Source organism: Anser cygnoides, chromosome 1 (assembly GCF_040182565.1).
Source record: "Anser cygnoides isolate HZ-2024a breed goose chromosome 1, Taihu_goose_T2T_genome, whole genome shotgun sequence".
In the NCBI taxonomy this organism is placed as follows: domain Eukaryota; kingdom Metazoa; phylum Chordata; class Aves; order Anseriformes; family Anatidae; genus Anser; species Anser cygnoides.
Genome location: NC_089873.1, coordinates 2,186,636 through 2,214,520, shown reverse-complemented (window position 1 = coordinate 2,214,520; position 27,885 = coordinate 2,186,636). Strand labels below are relative to the sequence as shown.

The following is a 27,885-nucleotide window of genomic DNA, read 5'->3' as shown; positions in this document are numbered from 1 at the left end:
CACGGGAGTGAGAATTTGGGAAGCCAGAGAGATGGTTTATGCAAGATTTGCACGTGGCATTTGTTCCTTCCCCATGTGCATGCTTCCTGAAGGGGAATAGGAACAAGCGTGGATTAAATATATTCAGATACAGGTTCCTCGAAGCAGGGCGCTTGCACTCGGAGTCCTTCACAGCACAGATAGCTCCGTCAGGACGTCAGCGCTAAGGCGTGCAGAGCTGAGATTTTTCTTGTTTGATTTGCACTTGGCTCTGATTTTCTAGCGAACACAAAAACTAGCGGGGCTGGATGTGAATGGATTGGGCATTTATGTAAGTAGGAACTGTAGGTTTTGCTTTCATCGATGACAAATTTCGGAAGCGTATTTCGTCTGAGCTAGGTGAGATGTCTTCAGCAAATCACGTGTGTATAAGAAGTTTAACACAAGCTGTTTGCAAATCTGAGCTATGCTTTCTGACTAGTGTATGGTGGGGAGTGGGAAATCAGGGATTAAAATGAAAGCAAAAATGGGAGACAGCCACAAAACCTCCGGCTGTGTTAGCAGTGTCATCCTAAGTCTGTCCATCCCACATCTAGCTGCTTCTTCAACAGATTTCTGGGAAAACAGATTTCTGGGAAAGGAGCTCTACTCCTGAGTTAAGCCAGTAGTTAAACCATTTTTACTGGGATTTGGGAGGTACTGAAAGGCCACGCAAGGAACTGTAGGGATGGGATAAAATCTGACCAGTTCAAGTTAACATTAGCCTTTCTTTTTAGCCTTGTGCCAGCACCCTTCTCAGAAAAGCTTTGCTGTTTTGAGGTCTAAAATGAATCTCTCTCCGTGTCCTTCTACAGTAATTTATCCCATTTCTAGTTAAGTTCACGTTGAAGTTGCATCTTATTTTCTTGTCCAACCTTAGGCTCTGTCCTGTGTGTCCACCTGCTTTTTATCAGTCTTTCTTCATCCCATCTCCACTGAACAAGTATTTTCTCATGCTTTTTTCAACCTGTTTGAAGAGTCTGAATTAAGTCCCGCAATTGACTCTCTCCAGTCTGCAAAACGAGATGGACACCTCCAAAGAGTGACTCGCCTTAATTCAAACATGGCTCGGCTGTCTGGAGGTGAGCAGCAGCCTCTACCAGCTAGGAAGACAGCTTATGGTGACCAGCCTCCTGGCTGAACTGTCTCAGCTAAGTTTGTGAAACAAGGTGGGGTAAAACGGGGTAAAAGAAAGGAAGGAAAAAAAAAAAAAAAAGACACGTTTCCAGCCAGCCAAAATAAAACAAAACCCCTTTTTAATAGATAAGGAAATGAGGAGCAGATGGATTTATCCAGGCTCTGCAGTCACAACAGGATTTCTCAAGTTCCAAAGAAGCACTCTTTCCACTCAGTTTAATACTTCTTACTGGTATCTTCTCCTTCTTATGTTAACTTTTTGATTTGTAAGTGTCTTTTTGGATCTAGAAGCTTTCCAGGCAGGGGTCTGTCGCCCTCAGGCCGTCAGGTACCTGGCACATGCTGAGCGCTCTTCTTTTAAACTCTTAGCAATGTGAGCAGAGCTCAGCGTGGAAAAATACCCAGGGAGAAAAAATCATTCCCAAAAACGACTGGCACAAGGCAGCAGAGTGCAATTAGCTCCTGTGGCCCACAGATGTTTTCCTAATGAAAAGCCTTGATCCCCAGCTGTGTCTGGAGACGTTCTCCATCGCTCTGCCCCCAGCTCAGGGGTCAGCGGTGCCAACCTGGGACCATTCCCACCAGCAGATGTTTTCTGGATAAAAACCACTGAGCTGTGGAGGGGCAAAGCCTCTTGCACATGTGCCATCACCCGTGCAAGCATTCACCTATTCCCTCCCCAGTCCCGAAAGCTGGGTACAAACAGATGGCATCTTCCTTGGCCCGTTGAGCTGTGAATTAATTAGCTGATTATGGCACTGGTGGTGGCAAGTAACCCTATTACGGCAGCAGGAGTAATCGCGTAGGACTTTGGGAGAAGGGGGTGTTTGGAAGGAAGCACTCTGAGCTGTACTAAAACATGTCATCCTACCTTGTGATAATTGACTCGAGGACCCGAATTAGGTTGACATTGATAGGAAGTTATGGAGGCAGAAAACTGGCTGAGATGTTAGAAAGAAAAGGTGGGGAAAAAGGTGTCTGTAACTGATGGTGAAAGCTGGGCTTCTAACGGAGATCAGGGTATGTTCCGCCTTGTTTAACATCTTTCTTAATGAGGGGGTGGTTGGAGTAAAACCAACCTGTCAATAAATATTAGGAGGTGTTGCAACTGTGGGAAAGAATGGGGAAATAGTTCAGAGGGACCCATGTGGAAGTGGCGGTGTCCCAGCACTGATCAAGTAGAAGCACCCTTTTGATTTAAATGGAGAATTCTGACAAGGTCTCCAGTGGCACTCGGTCCCATGAGTAAAAACATCACCAAAAGGTAAGAAAAGTAGGAATCGTGTGAGATAGGCTCTTGGAAAATACTGGCCCTAGAAGAGCAAGGACACCCAGCTCAGTCTGGAACTTGCTATAGCGGCCAAATGGACTCCCGTTTCCCCTCCCCTGCCACCCATTCCAGAAAGCAGTAGGGTTTTTGAGGCCAGCAGATGCTAAGGATCATAAAACAGAAAGGTAGCTCTCTCTTCTGACTCCACCAGAAGATTCCCAAAGATGACTTTCATGCGTAGACATCTGAAGGGCTACGATACCGCTGTAAATAATTGAGTACAGAGGCCGAGTACTGAGGCTGCTATAAGGGAAAATAACGGGGAGTAATGGGATGAAACTGAGTAAAGTAAAACATGAGCACAGTATTGGTTTTTTTGTTTTTTTTTTTTGTCCAAGAGTTAGATTTGTTCATCTGTGAAATAGACTCCCAAGGGAAGGAGTCTATTACTTCAGTCATTTAAATCTGGAAAGGACAAAGCACTGACTAATATATTCAGTGGAACAGTTGTCCTGCCTTGGCAGAGAAATGGCCAAATATCATCAAATTCAGTTTTTCCAGCTCAGATGTCAGAGATTCTGGTGGAATGTTTTTTTTCCAGGGTGTTGAGCAGATCCCTTTTTTCATAAACGGAAAAACACTGAGTTCCTAATAGCAGCAGAAGGCCAAATTGATATTTTGATGCCGAGGTCTTCTGTGGCTGGAAACAGAATTCGTTCTTTTCTGTCTGTGGCAGATCGAACATGAAATTTAAAGATAAGGAAAATTTGTATGTAAGTGCATGTGACAAATTCATTTTCACAAGTCCTGTGTACTTACTGAGCAGAGGTTGTTTTCTTGGTGGCAGGTGAAAGGAGTGATAGGTTGCTCCGCGCTGGTGGGAAAAGAAGTCATCTCGGTTTCACGATAAATCAGTGTTGGCTCCTATCTCAATGCCATTTTCACCCTTTTCCTCTTCCAAACACATATACTCAGTGTGTTGTTACTTTTATTTCTATTTATTGACAAAACATGCCTTTCAGTTAATTTAAAATGAGACTGGTTAATCCACGTAACCCTTCAGAAACCTTCAGGGTCTTTATTATATAACCCTTCCCAAAATCACCATCTGAATGGCAGCGAGCTCTGACCATCTGTGTGCCCCATGACCATCCCATGACCATCGTGTGTGCCATCCAGAAGTGCTCAGCCCAGTAAATGCCCCGGTGAGGTCCAGGTTGAGCTGACGTGGGTTGAGCCAGCACAGACACGTCCATACTGCAGCACCCAGCGACTCTCAGTTGACAGAGCCAGCATTGAACCTCCGCATCTTTTCCATCCTCAAAGTTTCTGCCCTCTTTGGCGAAGCCGCTTTGTCTGGGGGACAGCAACAGAAAAACATCTATCCAGTGTTTGCACCTTGCCAGCCCCTACCGTTGTAGGGCACAGCAAAGATGCATTACTTCTGGATGCCTTGAAGTGTTGTGAGCAAGGGGTGGTGGGTGTCTGAGGGGCAAACACAGGTGTGTTTTATGTATTTTTGCTTAGTAGAAGCTGATCCGTCTCTTGGAGCATGGTGGAGATACTGATTGTGTTGTCAATCTGCAGCTAAGCCTCTCTGTAGGAACAGGGCTTCTGAGACCTTGTCTTTTCATATGCTTCATCTCTCAAGTCACGCTATACTGTGTTTTTTTTCAGTGGGTTTCCCATATTCCTATTAGAGAAGGCAAAAAAAAAAAATCCCACTGCTGCCTGTTGGAGAGGGCACCACCATGCTCTTGCTGTGAGTGATGCGGACAGGGGACATCTGCTTCTTCTTGGGCTGGAGAAGCAGCCCAGTTGGTCACCATGAGGCTTGCCAGTGAACGAAACTGGTGAAAGGACGTAAAAGGAAACACCAGTACCCCTAATTCCCACTTACCTTCTCTAAGAGGGTGAAAAACCCTTCCCAAATCCTTGCAGTTTACCAAAAACCCGAGAGAGGGAGAGGACTCTCAGCTCACCGGTGTGCTGGTGAAATAGGAAGCATGGAAAAGCACTATGCTGTGTGTGCTCATGGTTGTTCATGAGCAATCCCAACTCAAAAAATAGGCAGCTAATTGACTCCTCCACGCAGAGCATCCCTTTTGTCTCCTGCAATTGCCGGTGAGGATTTCAGATTACTTACGTTGCCAAAAATATTAAACGGGAAATCTTCGTAATTGGAATATGCTGTGATCTTTGATTCGATTTCACACGTACGTACGACTCAGCTGAAAACTATTATCAGATGTTTTGGATGACCGGAGAGAAGATTTGGGACCCTGCATTTCCTTTCCTTGCTTCAGACCTGCTCCCCAAGCGGGGCCAGCTGGAGTGCGGTGAGCTGGTGGCTTCCACCCAGGTCTGCCTGGGCAGGTTTCCACATTGCAGGCACAGCACAATCAGCAGCGGCTGGCGGGCTCGGTTGAGATTGCAGAGAACAAATGAGGTGTAGAGAAACTACCTCCTCACTCTCGTAGCACAGGATGACCTCCTCCGGTTGTGTAAATGATAGTAAGTTGGGTGATTTCAAGGTAGGGGACAATGTGGCCATTTATCCCCTGAGGGACTCTGTCAAAGTGCATCAAGAGTTGTGAGCCTGAGAGGAATTTGTATCATAGAAACACAGAATCATTAGGGTTGGAAAAGACCTCCAAGATCATCTGGTCCAACCATCCCCCTACCACCAATGTCACCCACTAAACCATGTCCCCAGGCACCATGTCCAACCTCTCCTTGAACACCCCCAGGGACGGTGACTCCACCACCTCCCTGGGCAACCCGTCCCAATGCCTGACCGCTCTTTCTGAGCAGAAATGTCTCCTAATTTCCAACCTGAACCTCCCCTGGCACAACTCGAGGCCATTCCCTCTAGTCCTATCCCTAGTTATCTGCGAGAAGAGGTATCGTGTCCACTTGTATTGCTGTGCCCTCCACCTATTTGCTGAATTAATTTTTGGACCCATTCTCTAATACCGTGTGGTTTGCACATTTGTATGTGACAGCGATTTGAATTAATAAGTGTGGAATCATGTGAAGAGTGTGGTTTGCTGTGTAAGGACGTGAAACTATTGGAGAGTGTCCAGAGAAGGGCTACAAAGACGGTGAAGGGCCTAGAGGGGCCTAGAGGGGAAGACGTACGAGGAGCGGCTGAGGTCACCAGGCCTGTTCAGCCTGGAGAAGAGGAGGCTGAGGGGAGGCCTCATGGCGGCCTACAGCTTCCTCACGAGGGGGAGCGGAGGGGCAGGCGCTGATCTGTTCTCTTTAGTGACCAGTGACAGGGCCTGAGGGAATGGTGTCAAGCTGAAGCAGGGGAGGTTCAGGCTGGTCATCAGGAAGAGGTTCTTCACCGAGAGGGTTGTCGCACACTGAAACAGGCTCCCAAGGGATGTAGTCATTGCACCAAGCCTGTCAGAGTTTAAGAAGCATTTGGACTGTGCTCTCAGTCATATGTTCTGAATTTTTGGTTAGACCTGTGTGGTGCCAGGAGTTGGACTCGATGATCCTTGTGGGTCCCTTCCAACTCGGGATATTCTATGATTCTTTGATTCTGTGCTTTGCACTGATGTGATTGCTGCTGGTTTCCCATAGGAGCATCGTGCAGTCGGACGAAAAGCTGGTGATCAGCGCCTCCTGGGCTAAAGACGACGATATTAGCAGGCTCCTGAAATCCCTGCCCAACTGGAGCAACATGGCTCAGCCCAAGCAACTGAGACCCAAGAGAGAAGAGGAGGAAGACTTTATAAGGTAAAACATTTTATAGCCCAAGCTGTAAAAGGGTTTTAAAGACTGCGCAAAAAATGGTAAAATGTGCTGGAAACAAAGTAATTACGATGTCTGCGTAGCTGTTGTGTCTTCAGGCATGAGAAGAGTTTGAGATGTGGTTTTTTCCTTGAGTGGAGTAATAAAACTTAAGTCCACGTGCCTTTATGTGAAGGCACCAGCTTCGCTGAACTGAGAATTTCCTGCACGTTGCCTGTGTTTCGTTCTGCTGATGGTAACAAGAAACCATTAGGGAAATGTGCTGTTTTGGAGACGTTTCTGGGCTGTGTTTGTCAGCGCCCGTTTCACAATGGATTGATAGCTAAACCATCCTGCAGCTCTTTATCCTTCAAGAGAAAGAAGAAAGTGGAGCTTCTGCTCTGATGCAAGAGGAACAGAAGAGAGGGAGGCCATGGGTCAGCAAGGAGGCTTCAGTGGCAGCGCCAGCGTACTGCTTTCCTGCACTTCTTGACTATTCCTGCTTGTTCAGGCGCAGCTCTTTGAAGAATCGTGCTTGTGAAACAAGTCAGGAAAGTGGCTGGGATTGGGGAAGGGATGAAAGGGTTGTTTTTCATTCAGGCAGATCCTCGTGGTGCTTGATGGTGCAACCCTGGTGACCCATGCAGTACAGAGAGCACCAGTCTGTGACCTAATAGTGGGGACAACTGACTGTACTGGGCAGGGATTCCCAGAGCTGGCGTTGTCACCACAGCTGCCCTCTGTTTGAGCTGGGATCCTGTGGTGTTTCACCTCCATCCTGAGCCCAGCAGCTATTAAGGACGGCCAAGAGTTCACTGGTCTTGAAAAGCAGTGGTACTTCCAGAGGGGATTCGTGCAGAGGCAACTTTCTGTATCCAAACAAGATTGTTTCCACCTTTTCTTTTTAGGCAAGTGGAAGCCTGTACACGGGCAGATTGCCTTTCCTTGCACACTGTAAATCGCTTAGTCTTTGAATCATTGGCTCATCCTGAAGAAACGGGCCCTTTTTGTCATTCCAGCGAGTCAAAAAGCTTGTCTACACATCCCCATCACTATTCATTACATCCTTGATTGGCATTTGGCTATAAAACAGTAGGAGTAAGTGAAGCTGTTGAAAATTAAAGTCTAATTTGCCCAGATTGTCATTTTAGTTATTCACTGACTGCAAGCACAATAACATAAAGATGATGCAGTCTAGAGAGAGGAACGACAAAAAGTACAAAATACATCTAGTCACAGAAATGCTTGCTTTTACTGCTGTAGGTACTGCAGTAGGTATGGCAATCAGCATCACCAGTGTTTTAAAAAGTCTTCAGTGACACTGGAAGAATCATAGAATCACAGAATCGTCTGCAAAGCCCTTGAGGTCTTTGTGTTTTTTCTTTTTTTGAGATGTGGAAAGCTGGTCCCAACTTCCATCTTTGCCATCAGATTTCTCCTTTGTTTCTTGGCATGGGAGGGTGCTGGGATGCCCTCCTGGCTCCTTCTGTGATTTCTGAGCCATCAGCATGGGACACCAGAGCTCCCGTGGATACAGAGCTGGGTACCGCTGGCTGAGTGTAACCTGCTAGCATAAATACCTGGCCAGGCTAAATCGTATGGCCAAGCTCAGTCTGATGATAGCAGTGCCAGTATTTCGCTCCTAATGTGCATTTTATTCCAGTATTGTCATTTTACTATCCATTAATTGAAGTATTTTTTGCAATTGTATCAGAGATGTTAGAATAGAAAGCCCTATTAGGTCATCTACATTGAATTCCCTGAGAAAAGCTCCTGTACTCTGCCTTTTTTTTAGCCTAGATGTTAGAACAAAGATCTTTTCTCACTATCTGTTTGCACAGAGCATCATGTATTAAGCCCCAGTTCCTCAGAGTGCTGTTTGAATGCTCCTGTAGCATTAATTTAAATGATAATAATTGGTCTGGGCCAGTTTTAGCCATTGATGGTAAGCGACATGGCTTATAAACTTCTCCAAGAATCTGTGCATGGTTGAATAGGTCTCTCCTGAAAGCTTCAAAATAAAATTAATTGCTTGTCCAATTTTTTGTCATCTTCTTTCCACTTAAGCACACTTTTTTTCAGAGACTTGCTCCTAATACAAAGGAACAAGATTTCTTTGCCTCTGTTGCTTCTTTCTCTCCCTCTTGGCACCGCTGAAGAATTGGGAATAATTCTGCCTTAGCTATCACTGCCTGAAGGCTGCTGCGGAGCCAAAGGGAAATGGGTCTTTGCCCAATTAATATCTTGGTTAGGGTCATCTCTGTGATGAGAGAGCCTTTGAGAGTTCATTTTGTTCTCACTTGAGCCATCCAAGCTATTTAAAACACCGACACGTAGAAACCCACCTGCGTTCACCGACCCAGCTCCTCAGCTAGCAGGGACAGGACTAAGCGTCCTTTTGCTGGAAAGGAAGGTTTAAGCTTGGTGAAACGTGGGAGCATGTTCTGTCCGGACATAAAACAGGGCTGACGGCAAGGCTCGAACTACTCAGCAGCATCCCTTTACGAACACTGCTGAATTAAATAGGTCTTGAAAGTTTGCCACTAGCTTTTGGATTGTGGCAGGAAGAGCCATCAGTGCACTGTTTTTTTTTCGTCCGCCTCCTTGGGTTTCCTGTAACTCATTTGTTTAATTAAAAGGAAGAATCCAAATGCAGTGCCTTTGCAAAAAAAAAAAACACCCTCATGCATATCTGTGTTGACAGTGATTGATTCTGTTGTCTTAACCTGCCACTATCTCTTTTGCGAATAGATGTCAAAAGGCAGGGTAAGCTACTAGCAGAATCTCTCCATTAATATTCTGGTGTGGTTGGCCAGACAAAGGGACCTGATTGAGCATATTATAGTAGCTCAGAACTTGGCAAGGGGAGAAAGGAAAAGAAAAGTCATGCCTCTATTCGTATAATTAGTTTTTAAAGCTCTGAAGGCTATTTGGCACTGGGGCGAGTGTGAAATATGCTGCCCTTATCGCTTTATAAAGGTTAGCCTTCAGTTCATTACTGAATCAGATATGTTGGTGATAAAACCCAGAGATGTATCATTTCCAGGTTTGCCTTTGACGAAGGAAAGCAATGTAAAAAGAGCTTCAGATCTGGTCACACCTGAGTTATAGCAGAAATTCCTGGTTTCCAGTGCAGCTCTGCAGCAGAAGGGGTGGCAGGGGCTAAGGACACGTTGCACCCGACATGTCTGGGGAGCTGAGGAAGCTATGTTGGCAATTCATGGGGCAACACATCTGCCTGAAAACCCCGAGGTGGTCTGAACATCACCCCCCAACGCAGATTATTATGGTTGCAGATCAGAGATACCAGATCTGTGTTAGGAGGATTCCATTTCCTCTCACCTTTTGACTCCAGCAGGCTCCTGAATACCAAACCTGGGATCAGATTCTCAGGCTACAGCTGTTGTAGCAATTTAAAAACCCTATTCTCAGTGTCTCCATGTACCACAGGCCTTTTCTTTTCGCTGCTTCTGTTTTTCTTATGAGGATAACCCTGCCTGCAGAGTGCTCCAGCTGCCTGCTGCATCTCCCATTCACCTGCAGATGTTCATCCTCAGTCGCTCCGCACCAAAAGGAAGAGGTATATTCGAACAGGATACCTGTGCAAGAGCAGATCCTTCACCAAATTCTCCCAAATGGCATCGGTCAGGACAGTTACACTATCCCTGCTTAATAGGATCTCTTCTCTTCCCTTGATTTAGGCAATGCTGTCCCCTGCCAGTACTTCCAGTGTAAAACTGGAGCCTGCTTGCAGATTTGGGACTACGTTGGAGATGTTTCACTGTTGGACAAGACAAAAATGTCAGGCTAAAGGATAAAAACAGGGATAGACTAAACGTCCCACCAGAAAGTGTGGCAGGAGCAAGAAACATACCCTCCAGTTTTGGGGCTGAAATCCTGAGTGTCGTGCAAGTTCATCAGCTGCTCCTATCACAGCTTGAATTGCTTCAACTGCTTCCAAAGGGATTGACGTGCTTAAAATTTTCCGTTACATAAATAAACAGTCTGCAAAACTGGGAATGAGTTGGGACAATTTGCTCTGGGCCTTCAAGTCCTTCCTTCGTGCAAAATCGGGAGCCACAATGACGGGAGCATGGAGTTCAGGTCCTAGCTTGGGGTAGGGTGTTCTCCCCTTCTTCCACCTCTCTGGCAGCCGGGAGGTACCAGTGAAGGTTTTAGTCAAAAGCTAAATCTTAGGTTGCTCCATCTGCTGTCTGGTGGGTGTTTTTTGTCACGTTAGATTTGGAGCTTTCCATTAATTTTATTGTCTTTTGATGCCTGAAGCCCTGGTGTTTCATGGATGGATGTTCCCTTTCTTTACCTCTTAGATTTCCTTCCCATTTTCAGTTGTGGCTTTCCTGTCTCTCTTTCCTTGTTCCTTTCTCTCTTTAAAATAAAAGGCCTCCCTCTCCAACTTCCCAGGCTCTATTTCTTGTATTTACAATACTTCTAAAGGGGGAAAGGATGGTCTTGGAAGATTGGCAGCAGACTCTGTCGACATTTTTCCTCCACTGGGACAATGAATCTGGGTGTGCTGTAGGTGTGAGTCATTTCCATTTGATGACAGTCTGCTCCTTTCTATGAAATGAGTTTCTAGATCTCTTCTTGGATCTTAAGAAAAACGTGTCTAAATGGCCTCATCATGAGCACAACTGATGCTGAATCCTGTTGCTGTCAAGAATTTCATGTGAGAGGCATAAAATAGAGTGAGCTCCTGGATCTTCACAGGGCACTTCTTATCTGAGAATTTCCCTCCTGCTTCCCTTTGTCTTATGAAGACAAAGAAGTCTGGGGGCATTTGGGCTGGGTTTGGGGTTTTTCATTAGTTTGAGGAGGGGGCAGTTGACGGTTATGTGTGTACTGGACCTGAATCCAGGAAGAATCTCCCAGCTTCAGATTGATTTATCCTACAGAGTTCAATATCTATTGAAAGGAGTGCAGCAGTGCTCAGCTCTGCCAAGGTCCCTTTCTGGGTACCCCTACACTGCGTGGCAGGGATGGGGAGGGAAGGCAGAGCAGGGACACGGAGCTTCAGCTCCTTCACAGAGCTTTAACACCAGCTCCTGCTTTAACAAGATTTAATATCGTTAAATCACATCATTAGAGCTACACAATATACTCCGAGACACTTCCCTGTCTGCTGTGATAAATTATATAATACAAACCTAACAAGACCAGAATATTCAAATAAATTTAAGCGAGACGATGGCGCGTGATGTTACAGCTTAAAATTGTCAATTAGCGCTGTCTGCTTTTCGGCGGTGTTGCGACCTCTCAGCAGAGATTTGGAGCTGCCTGGGAGTGCTGGCGCCGATCGCGCTGGTCCCTAATAGAGATGCACAAAGTGTTGTTGAGGCTCTGCAAATCCCGGTGAACCTCAAATCTGGGTCGTTTTTAGGCTGGGCTAGATCTTCAGTCCTTTAAAACTGAGTACCTTAGGTTGGCAGCGTGAATTTATATCCACTGAGGATGCTCTGCAGCATCTTTTCATCACGGCTACAATGCTGTTTGGATGCGCTGCGAAAAAAATGTCCTCATGTGCTGAATTTTTAAAATACCTTCAGGTGCCGAACCTTTGAAACGAGTGAAACCACAGCTTCTGTAGAAATGCGGCTGGGCCGGGTTTTATTGTTCTTGCGGCAGCGAATCATTTCCGAGGGTTTCCTTTTGCAGGAAAAGCCCACGTGGGTTATTTGTTTTGGTACTCGCACAATTTCTTGATGACTGTTGAACAAATTCTGGTGCGAGATGAAGAAACAAACCACTTTTTTTTTTCTCTCTTTCTTTATAAATAAGAACATAATAGGAATTTCTTTGATTTGGTTCAGGGGAAATCTGTCTGCCTGTGTAGTTACTATCTACAGTTTTTGAGCGCATTCCCCAAGCTGACTCTATGGCTAAAATGCAGGGATAGAAAACAAATTATCTTTGTCCTGTTCTCAGTTCAACAGATAATTTTAGGATATTTCCTGTACAGGCACAGCTCTGCCTGCTGCTTTCTGCTGTGGTTTAAATCCATTTTGTTGCTTCTCCTCTACGAGCATCTGATGCTCAATGGAAAGGATCCCTCTGAGGTCTGTGGTCAGGAGGGTTTGAGAGAGGACAGGAGGTCCTCATCAGGTCAGTGTGTTCCTGGGGGGACTCCCAGGGGGTTCTCTTGGTGTCCCACCTCCTCCTGCAGCTCCACGCTCCCTCCCAGTGAGCTGTTTCCTTGGCCTTATTTGCAGAAGGGATAATTGAAGCTAATTTCTTGGCAGAGAAAAAGGAGAGGAGCAGTAAGTGAACGTAAAGCTGCTGCCAAGGGTACACCAGAGACCTCCTTCCTCATTCTGCAGTATTGATGCGGACATTTGGCTGCTTTTCAGCCCTGCTCTGGCACGGGCAGAGCGCCTTAAAAGTAGCCCAGGTCATCCCCATTTATCACATATGCTCTTCCCTGGCCTTTTTTCCCTAGTGTACGAGTTTCCCGTCCTCCCATGTATAGGCTGAAATAGAGATGAGGGGAAGTCTCATCTACTGTCATCAGTCCCTGTGTTTCCAGTCAGTTTAGCTCAATAGGCTGTTTAATTTTATCAACAACTCATCCCGTAAATGCATCACCAGTGCTCCTGCTTTCTGGAGGAGAGGAGGGGGAAACCAGTCTGTCTGCAGAAGACTCCTTTTGGAAACCAGGACCCCGACTTCTCCCCATCCCTGCTGGTACCAAGGATGCGCTGTGCATCCCAGACAGTATCCACGGGAACAGAATGGATCTAGTGCTGATACATTGCTGGTCACGGTATTGGAAAAAAATATATATAAATGGATGGCTTAACAAAGGGAAGCAAAGTGAAGTACTTTGTTAATCCAAGGACGTAGCTGGCGCAGCTGGCCTTGTCTGACAAAGCAGAGAGTTAAGAGTGAACCCTATTGAAGCACGTATAAATCCCATGGGAACTGAGACCAAAAGGCGATGAAGTGTTGTGGCACCAGCATCAAATACAGTTACAACGAAGAGTGAGCTCCGACAAAGGAGCAGCTGGACAGTGAAGAAATATACTTGAATTTTCTTTGTTCACGGTGTAGCTGATATGTAATATTAACCAATTAACCAATATTAACCTTGAGCATCGCTATATACATACCTGAATTACCTGCAGGAGAGCGGAGCCTTGCCTTTTGTTCCAGTTCTATAAAACACTCCATCGTGAACCACTCGGTTGTGTGGTTTTCTTGCTTTCTAAAATATGTTATCTCCACAGCTCGATGTTGAGCTTGAGTGCTCAACAAAATCTGAAGGATTTTTTTTTGTCTTTTGGAAAGCTTTGGCAAAATCCAAAGGAAACTTTGTAGTTAAGGTAGGATGGGATCTGGATTTTCAAAACCATGGTATTTCAAACCAAAGGTACCCACTGAACCGTCAAAAACTTGTAAATTATATGCGTGAAGTGGTTACAGATGAGTTCATGCACTCTGGTCCTGTCTTAGATAGACACTTACAGGTATAAAAGCAACCAGAAAAGTAAGAAGTATGGCTGAAAAACCGTACGGGAATCAAAGGTCTGAAGATGCTATTCTAATATACAGAGTTAAGGTTGGACATTCAGATGATTTGTTTTTTCATATCCTTACCGTTAAATGTTTAGCCTTGCAAATTTAATAAAGAAACACATGTAGTGAGTAGTCGCTCAAGCATGCGCCTGGAATAGCAACAGTTTGCTTCAGGGAGGCACTTGCTAACAGCAGGCTTCAAGTTAAATTATTGCAGTTCACGAGAACCCTTTAAAGTCATCGTTTGGAAGAGAGTTACTTGCTGAAGGTTGTCCCTAGTTTAGATGGTCGTGTGAAAGAGGGCGTTGAGGTTTCTGCAGTCAAGGATATGTATTAAATAAAAAAAAAAACAAATACGTTTGCTGTCCTTTTGGCACAAACTTTAGTTGTTGTTTGAGAGCGTCAGAATTGCATTTGTCGCAACAGCGTTTTAGAGTATAGCTTTCTGTAGAAAAAGTGATTTGTATGGGAGTTAAAATAGGAAATACGCCCTGCTTTGTGTTATATAGATTGCAGCCTGACGGAAAGCACTGTATTATTCATGCACAGGCATCCATCCAAAGCAGTGCCAAAACCTTTCTCTTGGCGTGTGGGAAGGCAGCAGAGCCATCCCTGTGCTCCAACCCAACTTGTAATCGCGGCTGTGGGCAGCGGCATGCTCGTGACTCCGCATTTCACAGCTCTCAGATGGTGACTCACAAACAAGTGCTTTCTCTGCTGCATTTTGTATTGGAAAGCCATGTTAACGAAGGTAGAAATCCACCAAATGTTTCATTTCTTAACTTTTTGGAGTGATTAAGACAGTTGCCAGTGGGATTTGACAGTGGAAATCAAGAGGAGTGGTTCAGTTTCGGTGGGAAAAGCGTATCTTTGACGTGTCTTCTACTCCCCAGGAGAAGAAGAGAATATCTGGGTGTCTGTAGGTGGGTAGAGCTAAGTGAGCTGTCTTGTGGCCACTGCAGAAGCCAGTAACATGTTTTGTTTGAATGAATGATCACACATTACAGAAGAATAAATGCTCAAGCCTGGCTATGAGCTTGACCATTCAGTTCAGCCTTGGGTTGGGCTTCACAGGAGTCGCTCAGGCTGTCCTTGCCTGTAGCCTCTTATTAATATCTTACAAATGCCCAGGAAGGGAAGCTTGCTAAGGCCTTTCCTGAAGTGCAGAAAGGATTTAAGCTATTTCCAGTAGCCAGAACAGATCAAAACTAACCCCAGCTAATGGAGAGGGAGGCCAGCTGAACTGCCACTGCCCTATTCCATGGAGCTGGAGATGCTCCTGTGGCTGAGCTTCAAACACAACCACGAGGTAAGGTTGTTCCTCTCAAACCATGGCACCCAGGATACAGCCTAAGGCAACATAGTTTGCATTGTCAAGACGAAGAAAATCCTCAAAGAGAATTTTTTTTAATGAAAACTATTTTTTTTGCCTTTCATGAATTCCATTGAGCATTTTAAAACCATTTCAGTGTTGTTCTTTTTTTTTTTTTTTTTCTCAAGTGACAGTGAAGTCCCACAAATCTAGCGAGATGCTGGCAATAAAGCTGCTTAGATAGTATGTAAAACGCCACTGATGGGATTATTTTGCTGCAGTTCGTTGCAGTTATTATGCTCAGCAGCATGATTCCTCATTGTAAGTTCATAAAAGAGCTAATGACAGGAAGTGGAGGTTTGCAAAGTTGAATGAAAGTGGAATGCAAATGCGTAACAAAAAGAGCAACTAATGACGGGAACAGTGTACCGAGGACCATGGTAAATGTGCCGTCACTTGGAGTCTTTCAATAAAATGTACTTGGCTTCATCCAGGAGTTATTGTAATTAGACTTAGGGACCGTTGGGTGATTTTCTCTCTCCTAACGGTATTCAAAAACTCATCCTACCTACCTACCATCTCCTACCTGCAAAAGCGTTGGGGGTATTTGCCATGCAAAGAGTTTACCAAACCAGTTCTTCGTGGACATGAGTATTGGGAAAGTTAAATCTCAATGCAAACGATGGAGTGTGAGACTGGAGGGAGCATTTACACACCTTGAAAGAGATTTTTTATTTTTATGGGGTAAGCACGTTTGTCTTGGTCATCATTTCTCAGCAGGTGCTATCTATAAGCGAAATAATGCACGGGCTAATGTTCAAAATCATTTGTTTGTCTGTTTGTTGTGATAAGCCCTCAAGTTTCACGTGAGATTTCTTTTGATGTATGTATGAACAAAATTGCTTCAGCGATTGAAAGAGATGATTTACAAGGAAAGATTAAAAGTACTGCATATTTGTACATACCCCAAAGAGACACGGAAAGCAGCTGCATGCCTGGGAAGGGTGTAAATGGTGGGGGAAAGGGCTGTGGGGATTGACTGGGATCAGGTTTGTAACTGTGGGAATGAAATGAAATGCCGAGATTGGAAATGCAGGGGGAACGATAGAAAAAAATCCCTGAGATGGTCGTGTCATGAACTGCAGCATATTTTATTCACTTTGATGAGACTTTCAAAACTCCACGAGACAACCGTCTCGAGATCCTGCCCTGGAGCAGTTCTGCTCTGGGTGGTTTGACCGTCTCCATCTCCCCCTTGCTGGCCCTGTGCTCTATTTCTGAGGCTGGCTTCGTTTCTGCATTTCAGGGCTGCTTTCGGCAAAGAGTCGGAAGTTCTCATCGGCAACCTGGGAGATAAGCTCATCCCCCAACAGGAGATCCTGCGGGACGTCAGCGACCTGAAGGCCTTGGCCAACATGCACGAGAGCCTGGAGTGGTTAGCAGGTCGCACCAAGGCAGCCTTCTCCAGCCTCTCAGCCACCCAGAGTAAGTAGCTCCCATAGGACGACCACTGTAGAGATGGAAACCAATATAATTATGCAATTTGAGCAGGCGTGGGCTTTTCTTCTTGATTTCAAAGGGTTTATGTCAGAGGAGAGCAGAAAGCAAAGCAGCTCCATCTCTTTCTTCCTAGCGAACACCGTGGTGTGACATCTGCTCGGGCTGTGGTGGGGGGCACGGTGCGACGGTGCCAAGGGCATCACTTCCAGCAGAAGCTCTGCTGGGTCTTTCAAGGCTCAGGCTTTTCAGCAGTCCCTGCTAATGACACTCCACAGGAGCAGGTATCCGTGCTGAGACAGGTTTCGCTTTCTTTAAAGCGTTGCTCGATCACTGAATATTTAAAAATATAGGTATTATAAATTCAGTAGAGAAACTGAGCAGCTCTTAATGAGGAATGCCCTAATGTGCATGTCACTGGGGCACTGATGCTCAGCCTGCAGAGGCAGCCCTTGGTGAACCGAGGTGCAAGGAGGGCAGAGAAGGGAGAGCCTGGAGACACCGCTTCTGCTCCTGGCTGTCAGGGATCACCCGCACTACCTTTGTGAGATCGTTTCACTTCTCTGTGCTTCAGCTTTCACTCCTCTCCCCTGAGAATAGTGATTTTTTTCTGTCTGGAAAGTGCTAGAGACGTGATTAGTGTTGCTTCTCCTTTTATCACCGTCATTGGTGTTGTCTGCCCAGGGTCACGTTCAAAGGAGGGCTGTGGCTGTGCCCCAGAAGCTGAGCTTGGCACAAACAGCCCACAGCTCCTCTGCTGCCTGACGGAAGCCGTTCTACTAAAACATATTAAGCTGTTTTAATCACACAAAATGTTTTTTTTTTTTAAGAATAATACGCTGCTTGCAACATGGCAGGGCTGCTGTTTGCACCTCGCCGGGTGCCTCAATGCAGTGAATGTCAACAGACCAGAACGCGCCGCGTACCAAAGGTGGTGTCTTTGACCTGCCGGCTGCCTCTGTCACGTTGCGTAGCAGCAGCAAGGCAGTCCACGGCATGCAGCTAAGTGTGATTATTGCTCTTCTCCATCGTTTAAAATCAGTGGCTCATCAGCCCTCCAGCAGTGCACTCTCCCAGCTGTGCTCCAATTGCTTGCAACAGGCTTAGATAAGAGAAAGATACCAATACCATGCCAATACCACATCCTTTTGTTCTTACCACTTTCAGAAAGTTTTGCTTATTTGGTAAGCAACAGGTGCTGTAAAGAATTAGGCAATGCACATGTAAATGTGTGACATCTTACATCTCTTAGCACCTCTGCTGTTATTAACTCGCAGGGATTCGCCTTCAGCTCAGCCGGCACGGAGCTGAGGTCTTTGTAGGGCCAGGGGTTTGCACCTTACCGGCCTACCTCGACGTTCCCAGTAGTTGTCCTGCATCTGAGGCTGACCCCAGCGAGGTTGCCGTGCATTTTTATAGCCCTTTGTATTTCCCTAGATCCCTGTAATACAACGTGGTGCATTTTGCTAATATCAAGCAGCCTGTGACGTCCCTGAGTTATATGATGCGCATCTCTGTGGTTGTATGTAGCACTAGGTTGTAGACGAGGGGCAGAGGAGAAGCAAAGCGTTACATAAAGAGACCCAAACAGCTCAGCAAGGCACCAGGACACATGGAGACATGGTGAGGATACCTGGCATTTCGGCAGTTGGTAGGGGGAAGGTCTGCACAGAGCAGCAGGACTGGGGGCAGCCACATCTTCCGAGCTTCTGGGTGAACTTGGCATCAAAAAATCACTTCTGCCCTGTTTTCTGGGGAAGTGACGGGGGAAATTTGGTGGTGCTAAATTGGAAAAATCTTAGTGTTACATCTCAGTTAAAATAGTTGCCCCTTGACAGCACAGCTTCTCTGTAACAGTGTCGGGCTTTATTTGACTGTCTAGGAGAGCATCATCATCTGGGTGAGTGACAGTCCTTCCTATGCCTTATATCTGCTCTGGAGCGGGACCTCTGAAATCTTTGCTCCAATTGTCCCTGATCCGTTGGTTGGGCTCCAGTAGGATAATTAAGATTATACAATCAGCAAACAATTAAAGATGTAAAATGCCATGGGTAGCTTTAATATTTCTATAACCCATACTCTGAGTTCTGGAGGATACCTGAGTGACAAGAAGAACTGCTGGGCTCTCACAGTGTGTACTTTACAAGATTAAAATTTTAAAAAAGAAAATAAAAGAAAAAAGAAAGCAAAACCCAGTGGAAAATGCTATTAAAATTCAATAGGCAAATACTTATTCCCAGAACTTTAGTAACCAGAGGAGTTTTGGGGGCTGAGGAGTTACGCTCTAACAGTCAAAGTTGTTAGAAATAAAAACATCATTCATAATTTCAGTTCTAGTTGAAACTCAATTTTTTTTAAAAATCAATGTTTTCCAAACATAAAAGGGCATGAGCATGACTTTCAAGCTTCTGAGAGGACGTTACATGCAGCAGTGAATAAAAATAAAAGTATAAAGTGTAATACTTTACTTGTCAGCATCCTCCTGACAATAAAAATTCATCTTCCTTTGTAATAACTTCATACCAATGCGCTAAAATGTCTGTACACAAATGCCAGGAATATCTGAAACAAGAGGAAGAAGGAACTGTGTTAGAAAATGATAGAGGCTGTTGACCTCCTGGTTATAAATGAAACCTGGTGGAGTATTTCTCGTAAATGAAACGTCAATAGAGCTGACTGCAGTCTATGTGGGAGAAGTAAAAAGTGATGCTGTGGGGCAGAGGTGGTGGTGGAAGTCAGATGTATTTACAAACCCAGCCAGCTCCAGTGATATACAGGGGAGTGCGATTCTTTGGCGGAAGCATATAAAGAATAAAGAACAGAGGAAAAAAGATGAGATTTTTTCTTTCCGTCCCACCTGGACTGAGCAGGAGGACGAAAAAGGAAAACCAGCTATTGTTTCCAAGATTCATACAATGTTAATGCCGTAACGCTCGGCTGTCATACGAGTTACTCTGTTCTTTTCTGGGTTGGTTTGATCATCTGAATTTCTGAGAATCTGATTGCTGCAAGAAACAGCATATTAATGAGAGTGAGGGGAAAGGGAGGGAGGGAGGGAAAAAAAACGACCAAAAGTAAAGGTAAATGAAGGAGTTTTCTGCCACTCGCTGAAGCTCACCAAATTCAGACTGGGGTTGCCGTAAGTGGAGCCAGCATCATCATTTCAGCATTGGTAGCTTGACTTTAAGATATGCCCACGTGAAACCCAAGTATTCCAGTTCAACGCAACTGGAATCCGCGGTTCGTTATATCCAAGTCGACAGGCCGTTAGTCACCTGCAAAGTCTTTTCTGTCCCAACAATTTGAGGTTAAATCTCAGCCCCACTCAGGGCATCATCAAAGCCTTCAGTGAGTGACCAGGACCAGGATTTTTGGTGCATTGCCAGAAAAACCGTAATCCCCAACAAGTCCATGACATGGTGGTAGCGGCCCCGATTTCCTTCCTTGTAGAAAGCTGGTAGCTTTCCCAGCAAGGCTTCCTTGGCAATTTATGGACATAGCTGCAAGTATTCAGAAACCACGAGGCAGAGCTGGTCGGGTGTGGAAGTGTTTGGGGAAATCCTAAAAAGGATGCTATACATCTGTGGCTTTTCGGTTAGGCTGTCAAAGACCCCTTACTACAGATAAAAATTCAATAACCTTTCGCTGTGGATGTGCCACAATTATCACTCATTTAAAAACAGTCTTGCTAATAGAGTGTTTTATCATGCTGGGCAGTCTCTGCATTCTTCATTATTTAGTGTTTGCTAAGCTGATGGCTCTTCCATTGCTCTTCCCTTATCTGCACTGCTTCAGAATTGGATTTTATATTTTCTGAGCCAGTCAGATATGACAAAGTCATTTTCTTTTTCTCTTGTCTTTTGAGGGAATACAAACTTCTTTTTTAACAATAACAATTTAAGGAATAAAGTTGCTGGAAGTGGATGAATTTAACTGAGGAAGTCATGTCAATTTTGAATAGGTTTTATGTGAAAATGGAAGTCGGGTTTCCTCCCCACTTCCTCTCCTGCTTTTCTGCCTTGTCCCAGGCAGATAAAACAAATCCTCAGCCTTTTCTCTTCAGGGAGCCTCAGCCTTCTGAAGCCCTGTGAATATTTTACAAAGAGCGAATTATTATGCATGATGAAGAAGTTGGGCCAGTCTTTACATTTTTAAGATGGTTGCCTGCTGTGTGCAGGTAGGAAGATGAAAGATTAGCCATTAGCCAGCGAAGCTGCAGCTGTCCTTTTACATTCAGCTGGCTCTTGGCATCTTGTGACTTCAGATGGCTGTAGTCAGCAGTTACCGACCGGCTGCCTTAAATACTGGGTTTAAGATGACTTTTTTCCCGAGCTTACATGAAACAAGATCATCTTTCTCTTCTAGATGGTTTATTGGAAGTAAAGTTTTTGTACATGTACAACGTGCCTGCATATACTTACAGATAAGTAGATACTCTTGCGTCCACCCAAAGGTTGGTCAGTATATTGTGTTCAATTTCTGTGTGTGGTTTCTGTTTCTGATCCTTAATGAATAATATTTTTAATGCAATTTTAGTACCTTAACAGTTTTAGCTAGAAAACCAGGACTCCAGCAGTAGTCTCAAGAAAGACATCTCCTGTCCCATCATGTCCTTATCTACAAACTAAGTCTCTTTAGAAATGGATCCTGTGACTCCGTGTTCATTCAAAATAGCTAAGTCCAGCAAAGAGCACAACAAGAGGAAAAGCTGGGTCAGGAATGTGTTGAAATCAAGGCAGAAATGGGAAAAAAAAAAAAAGTCTTGAGTGTTCTTATTCTGTGATGTTTGTTGCTTTTTTTAGCATCCCAGGTCCTGGATTTATGCAATTAAGTGAGAATCTTGCTGTATTTGAAAACCACATACATGCATGCACATTTATCGTTTTTCTTAGCAAAAAGCTTCAAAAGCATGAGGGGCTCAACACATACTGTTTTTAACACCGAATCTAACCCAGTGATTACTTGGATTGTTGTCAAAGCTCCTGGTTTTCAATACCAGCTCCTCTTTGTCTCCTGTTGCCCTTCAGAAGTTGGCACAGAAGCAAAGCTTCCTTAAAAAGCAAAGATTCAAAATCTTCTGCACAACCCTGGCTTCAGATAGACTTCAGGCTGACCATTAGTCTACAGTGGCAGAAAGTAGAAAGTGAACACTAAATAAATCGAGGGCAAACGTGAGTACAAATTCAGAATTAACGCCGGCAGCCCGTCTGTGGGGGAAGCACCCCGGTGCTAGGGGGGATGCACGGGAGACCTCTGAGAGCTGGCTCCATCACCAGGACATCCTAACCCTGCTGCTGTCCGCAGAGCTGAGCCACGGCAAAGCCAACAGGGCGAAGTCGTTTCTTCCCAGACGTAAATTGCAATTGTTCGCCGGCAGAGCCAGGTCTCCGCTGCGGCAATTTGCATTAGACACGGAGCTAATTACTCTGTTTGGTTAAGCCAGCTGCACGCAGGTTTAATGAGTGATAGGGAAATGCCACGCTCCCTTTCCGGATGGGGTTTGCACAGGCAGTCGGAAGGACGCAGCATTGCAATTCTCCCCCCCAGTTTTACACAAACTGTATTTGAAGGGATGGAGATTCACAGCTCCGGGCAGGATGCTGCCTCCACCTCCCACCCAGCCCCTCTGCCATAAGTCGCACCCCATGACAGCCAAAGCAGTGTTTAAGTGACGTCAATACGTCAAAGTGATGCACATGCCAATATGCAGATGGTAGGTCTCCTGTTCCTCTTGAAGAAATCCTTTCCCGTAATCCCGTAATCCTTTCCCATTGGATTCTTTTTTTTTTTTTTTTTTTTTACAGCCACCTGAGTAATTGAAATTGTGCCTTACAACGTACAGAAAGGTCACGTGGAGTTTGTTACTGCTTTATTCAGTTTTCCTGCAGTTCCCACTGCCGCATTGCGCTGTCATCCCCTGGTTTCCAAACTCAAGGCTTCAGTTTCCTATGGGTTTATGAGCCAGCTGGATTCAGTGGCAGAAATGCTTAGAAGTGAAATCTCAACAAGGACATCAATAACAAAGCTTAGGAATGGTTGGCTTGCCGTGGCTCTTGCCTGGCGGCTGGGTCTGCTTAGGAAGCTGTCAGGACGTGGTTTGGTCTGTCACTTGGGTTTTAGGGTGTTACAAAATGAGGATATTTATGCAGAGGCATTGCAAGGTTGGCAAGGACAGAATCTGGCCCTTCTGAAGTACCTAAAAAAGCATTCAGCCTCTTCACTATCTTATCACAGATACTTCCAAAGCAGGTTGTTTTTCACCCTTTTAGGGGTGCTTTCACCCCAAAATCAAAGGGCAGCGTGTGGAAGACACCATCACCACTCCTGTGGATGGGCAGGGCAGCACTTCACCCTCCAGACTTGCAGCAGTCCTGGCGAGCCACGGCTTCGTTCAAAAGCAGGGGGGAGAAAAATGGGTTGTGCAACAGCTTTTTACCAAATACCGCAGATTTCTGTCGCTGTCTGGCTCTTGTTAATGATAATACTGAGCATTTGCATTGCATTTTCCAGCCATAGATCTCAAAATGCTTTGAAAAGGTTAGTGAAGGCCATTATAGGATCAAGACTATCCTGGAGCACTTTGCACCCGAGAGGTCAGCCTCCCCTTTGCCTGGCTCAGCGTGCCTCCTCGTACTGAAATAGGCTTTGATAGCTAACAGAAAGCATCCCGCAACACTTGAGAAAGTGATGTCTTTTAAAATTGATGGCAGAGCCCCTTTATACCACTCTGCCAGAGGAAAGGAGCTGTAATTTACACTTTAAGGCCCCTTTCTGCTGACAGAGTGGTGTAAAGGGGTCTCAGCACAAATGAAAATCAGGGCCGACGCGGTGGTAAAATTGATGCCTTTCATTTCATAGTCAGGCCACACTGCGGTGGTGAACTCAGACGGGTCTTTGTGTTTAACCCTGGTGTTTCTAATGAACTGAATTCAGCTCTTAAATGCGCCTATATTTCTCTCCCGTTGGAGCTTATTTTTTTCTGTCATTGAGCTTGTAACACATCTTGCTGTATTGATTGCTCATGGAGAACTTTTTTTTTGTAGAGATCTATTAATAGAGAACCTTATTTAAAAGCCAGATTAAAGGTGATCAACACGTGCCTGGCCTCACACGGGAGAAGCGAATGCTGTTGCATTATTATTTTAACAAAACTGCATTTCTTTCTTAAGCAGAAAACTCTGCAAATTTCTTCCAAATGTAAAACATCTGCCATTAACTTGAAAAGATAAAGTCTTGCATGTTTGTAGCATTTGATGAATTTCAGTTGCTTCAATATAACTTAGTCTAAATGACAGCTTTCCAATTTAGCTTCTTAAGCAGTCTCATTCTCCAGTACTTTTTTTTTCTCTTCCACTACCTGAGCAATTAGTGCTGTTTTGAAAATGCTAAAAATGGGACCAAATCCCCTTCTCACTTGCACTGAACCATCATAAAACAATCATCCGTGGGGTCTTTTCCTATCTCATAGCTGTGCACACATTGTCTTAAGGGAGATGCCGGTGTCCTGGGGTGATCTCTTCCCATCTCTGCCCTTCAACCTGTTTGATCAGGTTAACTCATTTTGTGTCTAGGAGGTGTTTTACAGACAATTACAAGTTCACACTCTCCATATCATGAGCTGGCCACATGTTACACAAATGTGGCTTATCCTGAAATAAGTTCAAGATGTTAAGTCCTTCTTCTGGGTAGCATGTTAATATTGTCTGGGAACAGCTGGTTCAGATTGGTGTTGCATGTTTTCATTTGGATCTAGGAAGTTCAGGGGAGAAATGGAGGAAGCTGATAGGAGAAGATCTTGGCCATCTCATCTACATCACCGTGGCTCAGATCCACACATCTCCTTATTGTCAAACCCGTGGCTCATCCTGGTCCTATGCTAACATCTCTTGGGTATTGCAAGGATGACCAACGGTATCTCCTTACTACTACAAATCCCACTGTTGTACACAGCGTGCTTGGGGCTGGTATTTAGAAATGAGATACTGTCCTTGAAACCTGGGTTTCCCCAGGTGGGACTCCCGTTGAGCCAAGGACAGGAGAACTTGGCCTTCTTCAAGCACAGTAGAATGTAAATCTGTCAATTCTACACCAAACCGTCTATGATCACCAGATTAATCACCATTTTTAACTTTACTGGGAGCTACAAATTTACTTAAACGTATGGGAAGTTGCTACATACAGTTTGGAAACTTCTAGATAATATTTGAACCTTAGGTTCAGCAGATATGGCATGACATCTAGTTACTCCCTCCTGAATAGTAAGAACCTAATGGAGGAACCAGTGTCAGAGTGTAGAGGTCTTTCAGTAGACATTCAAAGGGGAAATATTATGTATCTGGCAATATCCTGACATACAACGTATATGAGCCTCTTGTCAGTGACCCCAAGAGCACTGCTCAAAGATGTGTTTTCTCTCAAAGAGCCTCAGGCTTCAGTGGATTGACTTAACGTAGCAAAATTGGATTTTTTCTCCCCTCCATGTGCCAATTCAGCAATGTTGTCTTGGATCCAAAAGCAAAGTTATGCCTGTTGGTTTCTTACCACCACCTGAAGCAGAAAAAGGGCTGAGCAGAGCAATTCAGGCAGGGGACAAGGGTCCAGCTGGTACCATCTTAGCTGAGTAGGCTTCCAGAGGGCCAAAACCACTTGGTTGGGGACAGCAAAGTGGTGAAGTCTAACTTTCCAAAACAGCCGGAACCAGTAACCTCATGAAGGCACAGTGGTTGTTTTGGTAAGGCCTGAGGATTAAGAGATGGTTTTGGTTTATTTTATGATTTTGGCTATAAAATTTCATAGCTGAAATATAGGTCTGCTTTGCTGGATAGCAGGGAATAAAACCACGCAGCCATCAGCCAACTGAGACCTCTTGTTTTCGTGTCCAAGTGATCTCCCAATGCCTTTCACTGCCCTTGTTCCCTTGAATGTCTGCAGAGAAGCTCCTCTTATGGATTAGTGGTTACTCCTTTCCCCAGCTTCGATGCTTTACATCAAATATTTAATGGTTAGAAAATGAGACGTTGTTTTTCTGACTTGGATGCTCAGCATTTATGGTTCTTTATCTCAGACAATAGGCACACCACCGGGATGCAGTCCCAGTATTGATCTTGGGGCCTTGGGGTCAGCACTTAGCTTACCGTCATGATTACGCTAATTACTCTTGTTCCTGCTTTCTTTCTTCCCACCCACCAGCCTTAAACGCAGGGGATTGTCATGTAAATAAGTGACCTAATTAGCAGTGCTTTCAAACCATTTTAAAGTGAGGATCTCTCATGAGTAATACCAGGAAATCAAGGTTTTTGTAGAAATAACTCCGAAGAGCCTGCTGTCCACACCGGTTGGATCACGCATTAAGATGTGTTTATCTCTTCTGAAGAGAATGACTCACTGGTGTCAAAGATTAATGGCAGTAAATCCACCTGCTTCTCCCTGGGGTGTTAGGGGTAGCAGCTTCCTCTAGAGTGGAAGGGGCAAAATCCTTTCCAAAACTAGGCGACAGGAGTGTGGCCAACCATTGACATCACCAGTGAGTGAGCCACTTTGCACAACGCGTGGACTAGAGGATTGTTCTCATCTAACCTGCATCTGTATTCACGTGGGACTTGGAGAAAATCACACTCACCGCGAAGAAGAGTAGTTTTGCCATCAGAACACCAGCACTTCTGTTTCTCACTCTTCCAGTGAGTCCAAAAGACTGGGAGGTTTAAGGTCCTTTTAGAAATTCATCCCTCTCAGGACATCTTCTACCCACAGAAATTCTGCAATGATGCTAAATCGGTTTTCAGGGCATTTATTGGCAAGATACAGCACAGTATCAGGGAGGAAAAAAAGGAAAAAGGTTGCTGCTTGTATTTGCTTTTGGACATCTCAGATGGTTTGCTGCATTACCGCCTCTCCTGGCCAAGCTGACCAGTGCCCTAACAAATTATCTTGATCCCTCAGTTTTCATGTCAAGGCATAATTATACTGCTTTACAAGCATCCTAACACCAATCACTGATTTTTCTTTTCTAGCTCAGAGGAAGCCTTATGTGCAGGTTGACAACTCTTTGTCGTTTTTTCTTTTTAATATTAACCCAAGTGGCCAACACCTGTTTGTCTCCTTATTCTTTCAGCTGTCAACGAAATTAAACATTTCAGTTTAGGACAGATCCTAACAGCGGCTTGGGGAGAATCGTACATGAAGGCAGCACATAAAAGCCTGCTGGTCCTCTCTGCTTTGCTTCACATCTTCGTGCGATTTTTTTCTGCAGGTTTCATAAACGCCCAGCGTTCCTGCCCGATGCCTGCCAGTGAGTTAACGGCCGAGCCGACATGCTCTGAGTCAGATACCATTGAAATGTCGTTAATTTGATGATATGTACATTATGTGTGTTCCGAGTGCCGGGAAGCATTCGTTATTAGCAGCTGAGCTGAAATCATCTCCATCGGCTCTAAGGACGTGGTGCCTCCTGTAAAGCAGCTGGCCTGGAGCTTTTTGGTTTCCTTCCACTCATTTTTACCCCTCAACTCAAGTGTGGACAATTTTTATAGGGTCTTCTCTCCCCATTGAAGCCAGCGACAAAGCTCTTGCTGACTTTAGTAAGAAAATAAATTAATTCAGGGATGAATTTTTGGCCTCACTGTGGCTTGATGGAAGTTGATGTCAGTGGAGCTGTGGTTTTGCCCTGGTTTAATGAAAATGAGGCAAAGTACATGGCTGTTTTTGGCTAGCCAAGGACAGAGAAGGGTGCAAAACTCTGAAGAGGCAAAAAAAATGCTTTCTATAACTCAAAAGCAGATTAATGTGGGGTTTTTCCCTAAGCTTTCTAAATCAGGTTTCTTCTTTGATAATAGAATCAAGCCCGAGAAATATTTCTGTGGGGTAAAGAAGGAGAAAATTATGTTATAAATTACTGAAACCAAGAAATTCTAACACAGAGGAATTTTCTTAATTGAAGAGCACTGGAGCAGCAAACCCTGGCCTGTTCAAAGAGATCGCGATATATTCAGTCTTCAACTGAGATAGCTCTCCTGCTCGTAGCTGCACCTGCACGATTTTGCTTCGTTTAGGGGAAAAAAAATATCTTTTTTTGTCTCTTTTGACTTTTTAAATGAACCAAATATCTCTTTTTTTGTTGGTTTTCTTTTTACCCAAGCCCTTTCCAGGCTCGAATGCAGATTATTTAAAGGAAAGTGTTCAGCAACCCAACCTTCCAGCAGGCTGTTACACGATAGAGCTAGATGGAGCTAGACCGTCCCACCACGCTTTTTGTCCTGCCCCTCCAGCTCTTTTTTTTTTTCCCCCCTTACAATCCCTTTCTCGAGGCTGCATATTTGCAGAAACTAATGGAAAACAAACCACTTTTAGAGGAGTTATTGCCTTTTTAAAAGTGGTAATTTCC

General features: G+C 44.8%; 1 protein-coding gene across 5 annotated transcripts in view; it reads left to right on the top strand.

Annotated features, from left to right (window-relative positions):
• The window catches only part of EXOC4 (exocyst complex component 4), a 381,730-nt gene that overhangs the window by 315,398 nt on the left and 38,447 nt on the right, over nt 1-27,885 (top strand). For all 5 annotated transcript variants that reach the window (XM_048062635.2, XM_048062633.2, XM_048062634.2 and 2 more), the window contains 2 exons: nt 6,017-6,172; nt 16,315-16,493. In XM_048062635.2, the coding sequence (XP_047918592.1) occupies nt 6,017-6,172; nt 16,315-16,493 (335 nt within the window). The remainder of the gene's footprint in view (nt 1-6,016; nt 6,173-16,314; nt 16,494-27,885) is intronic.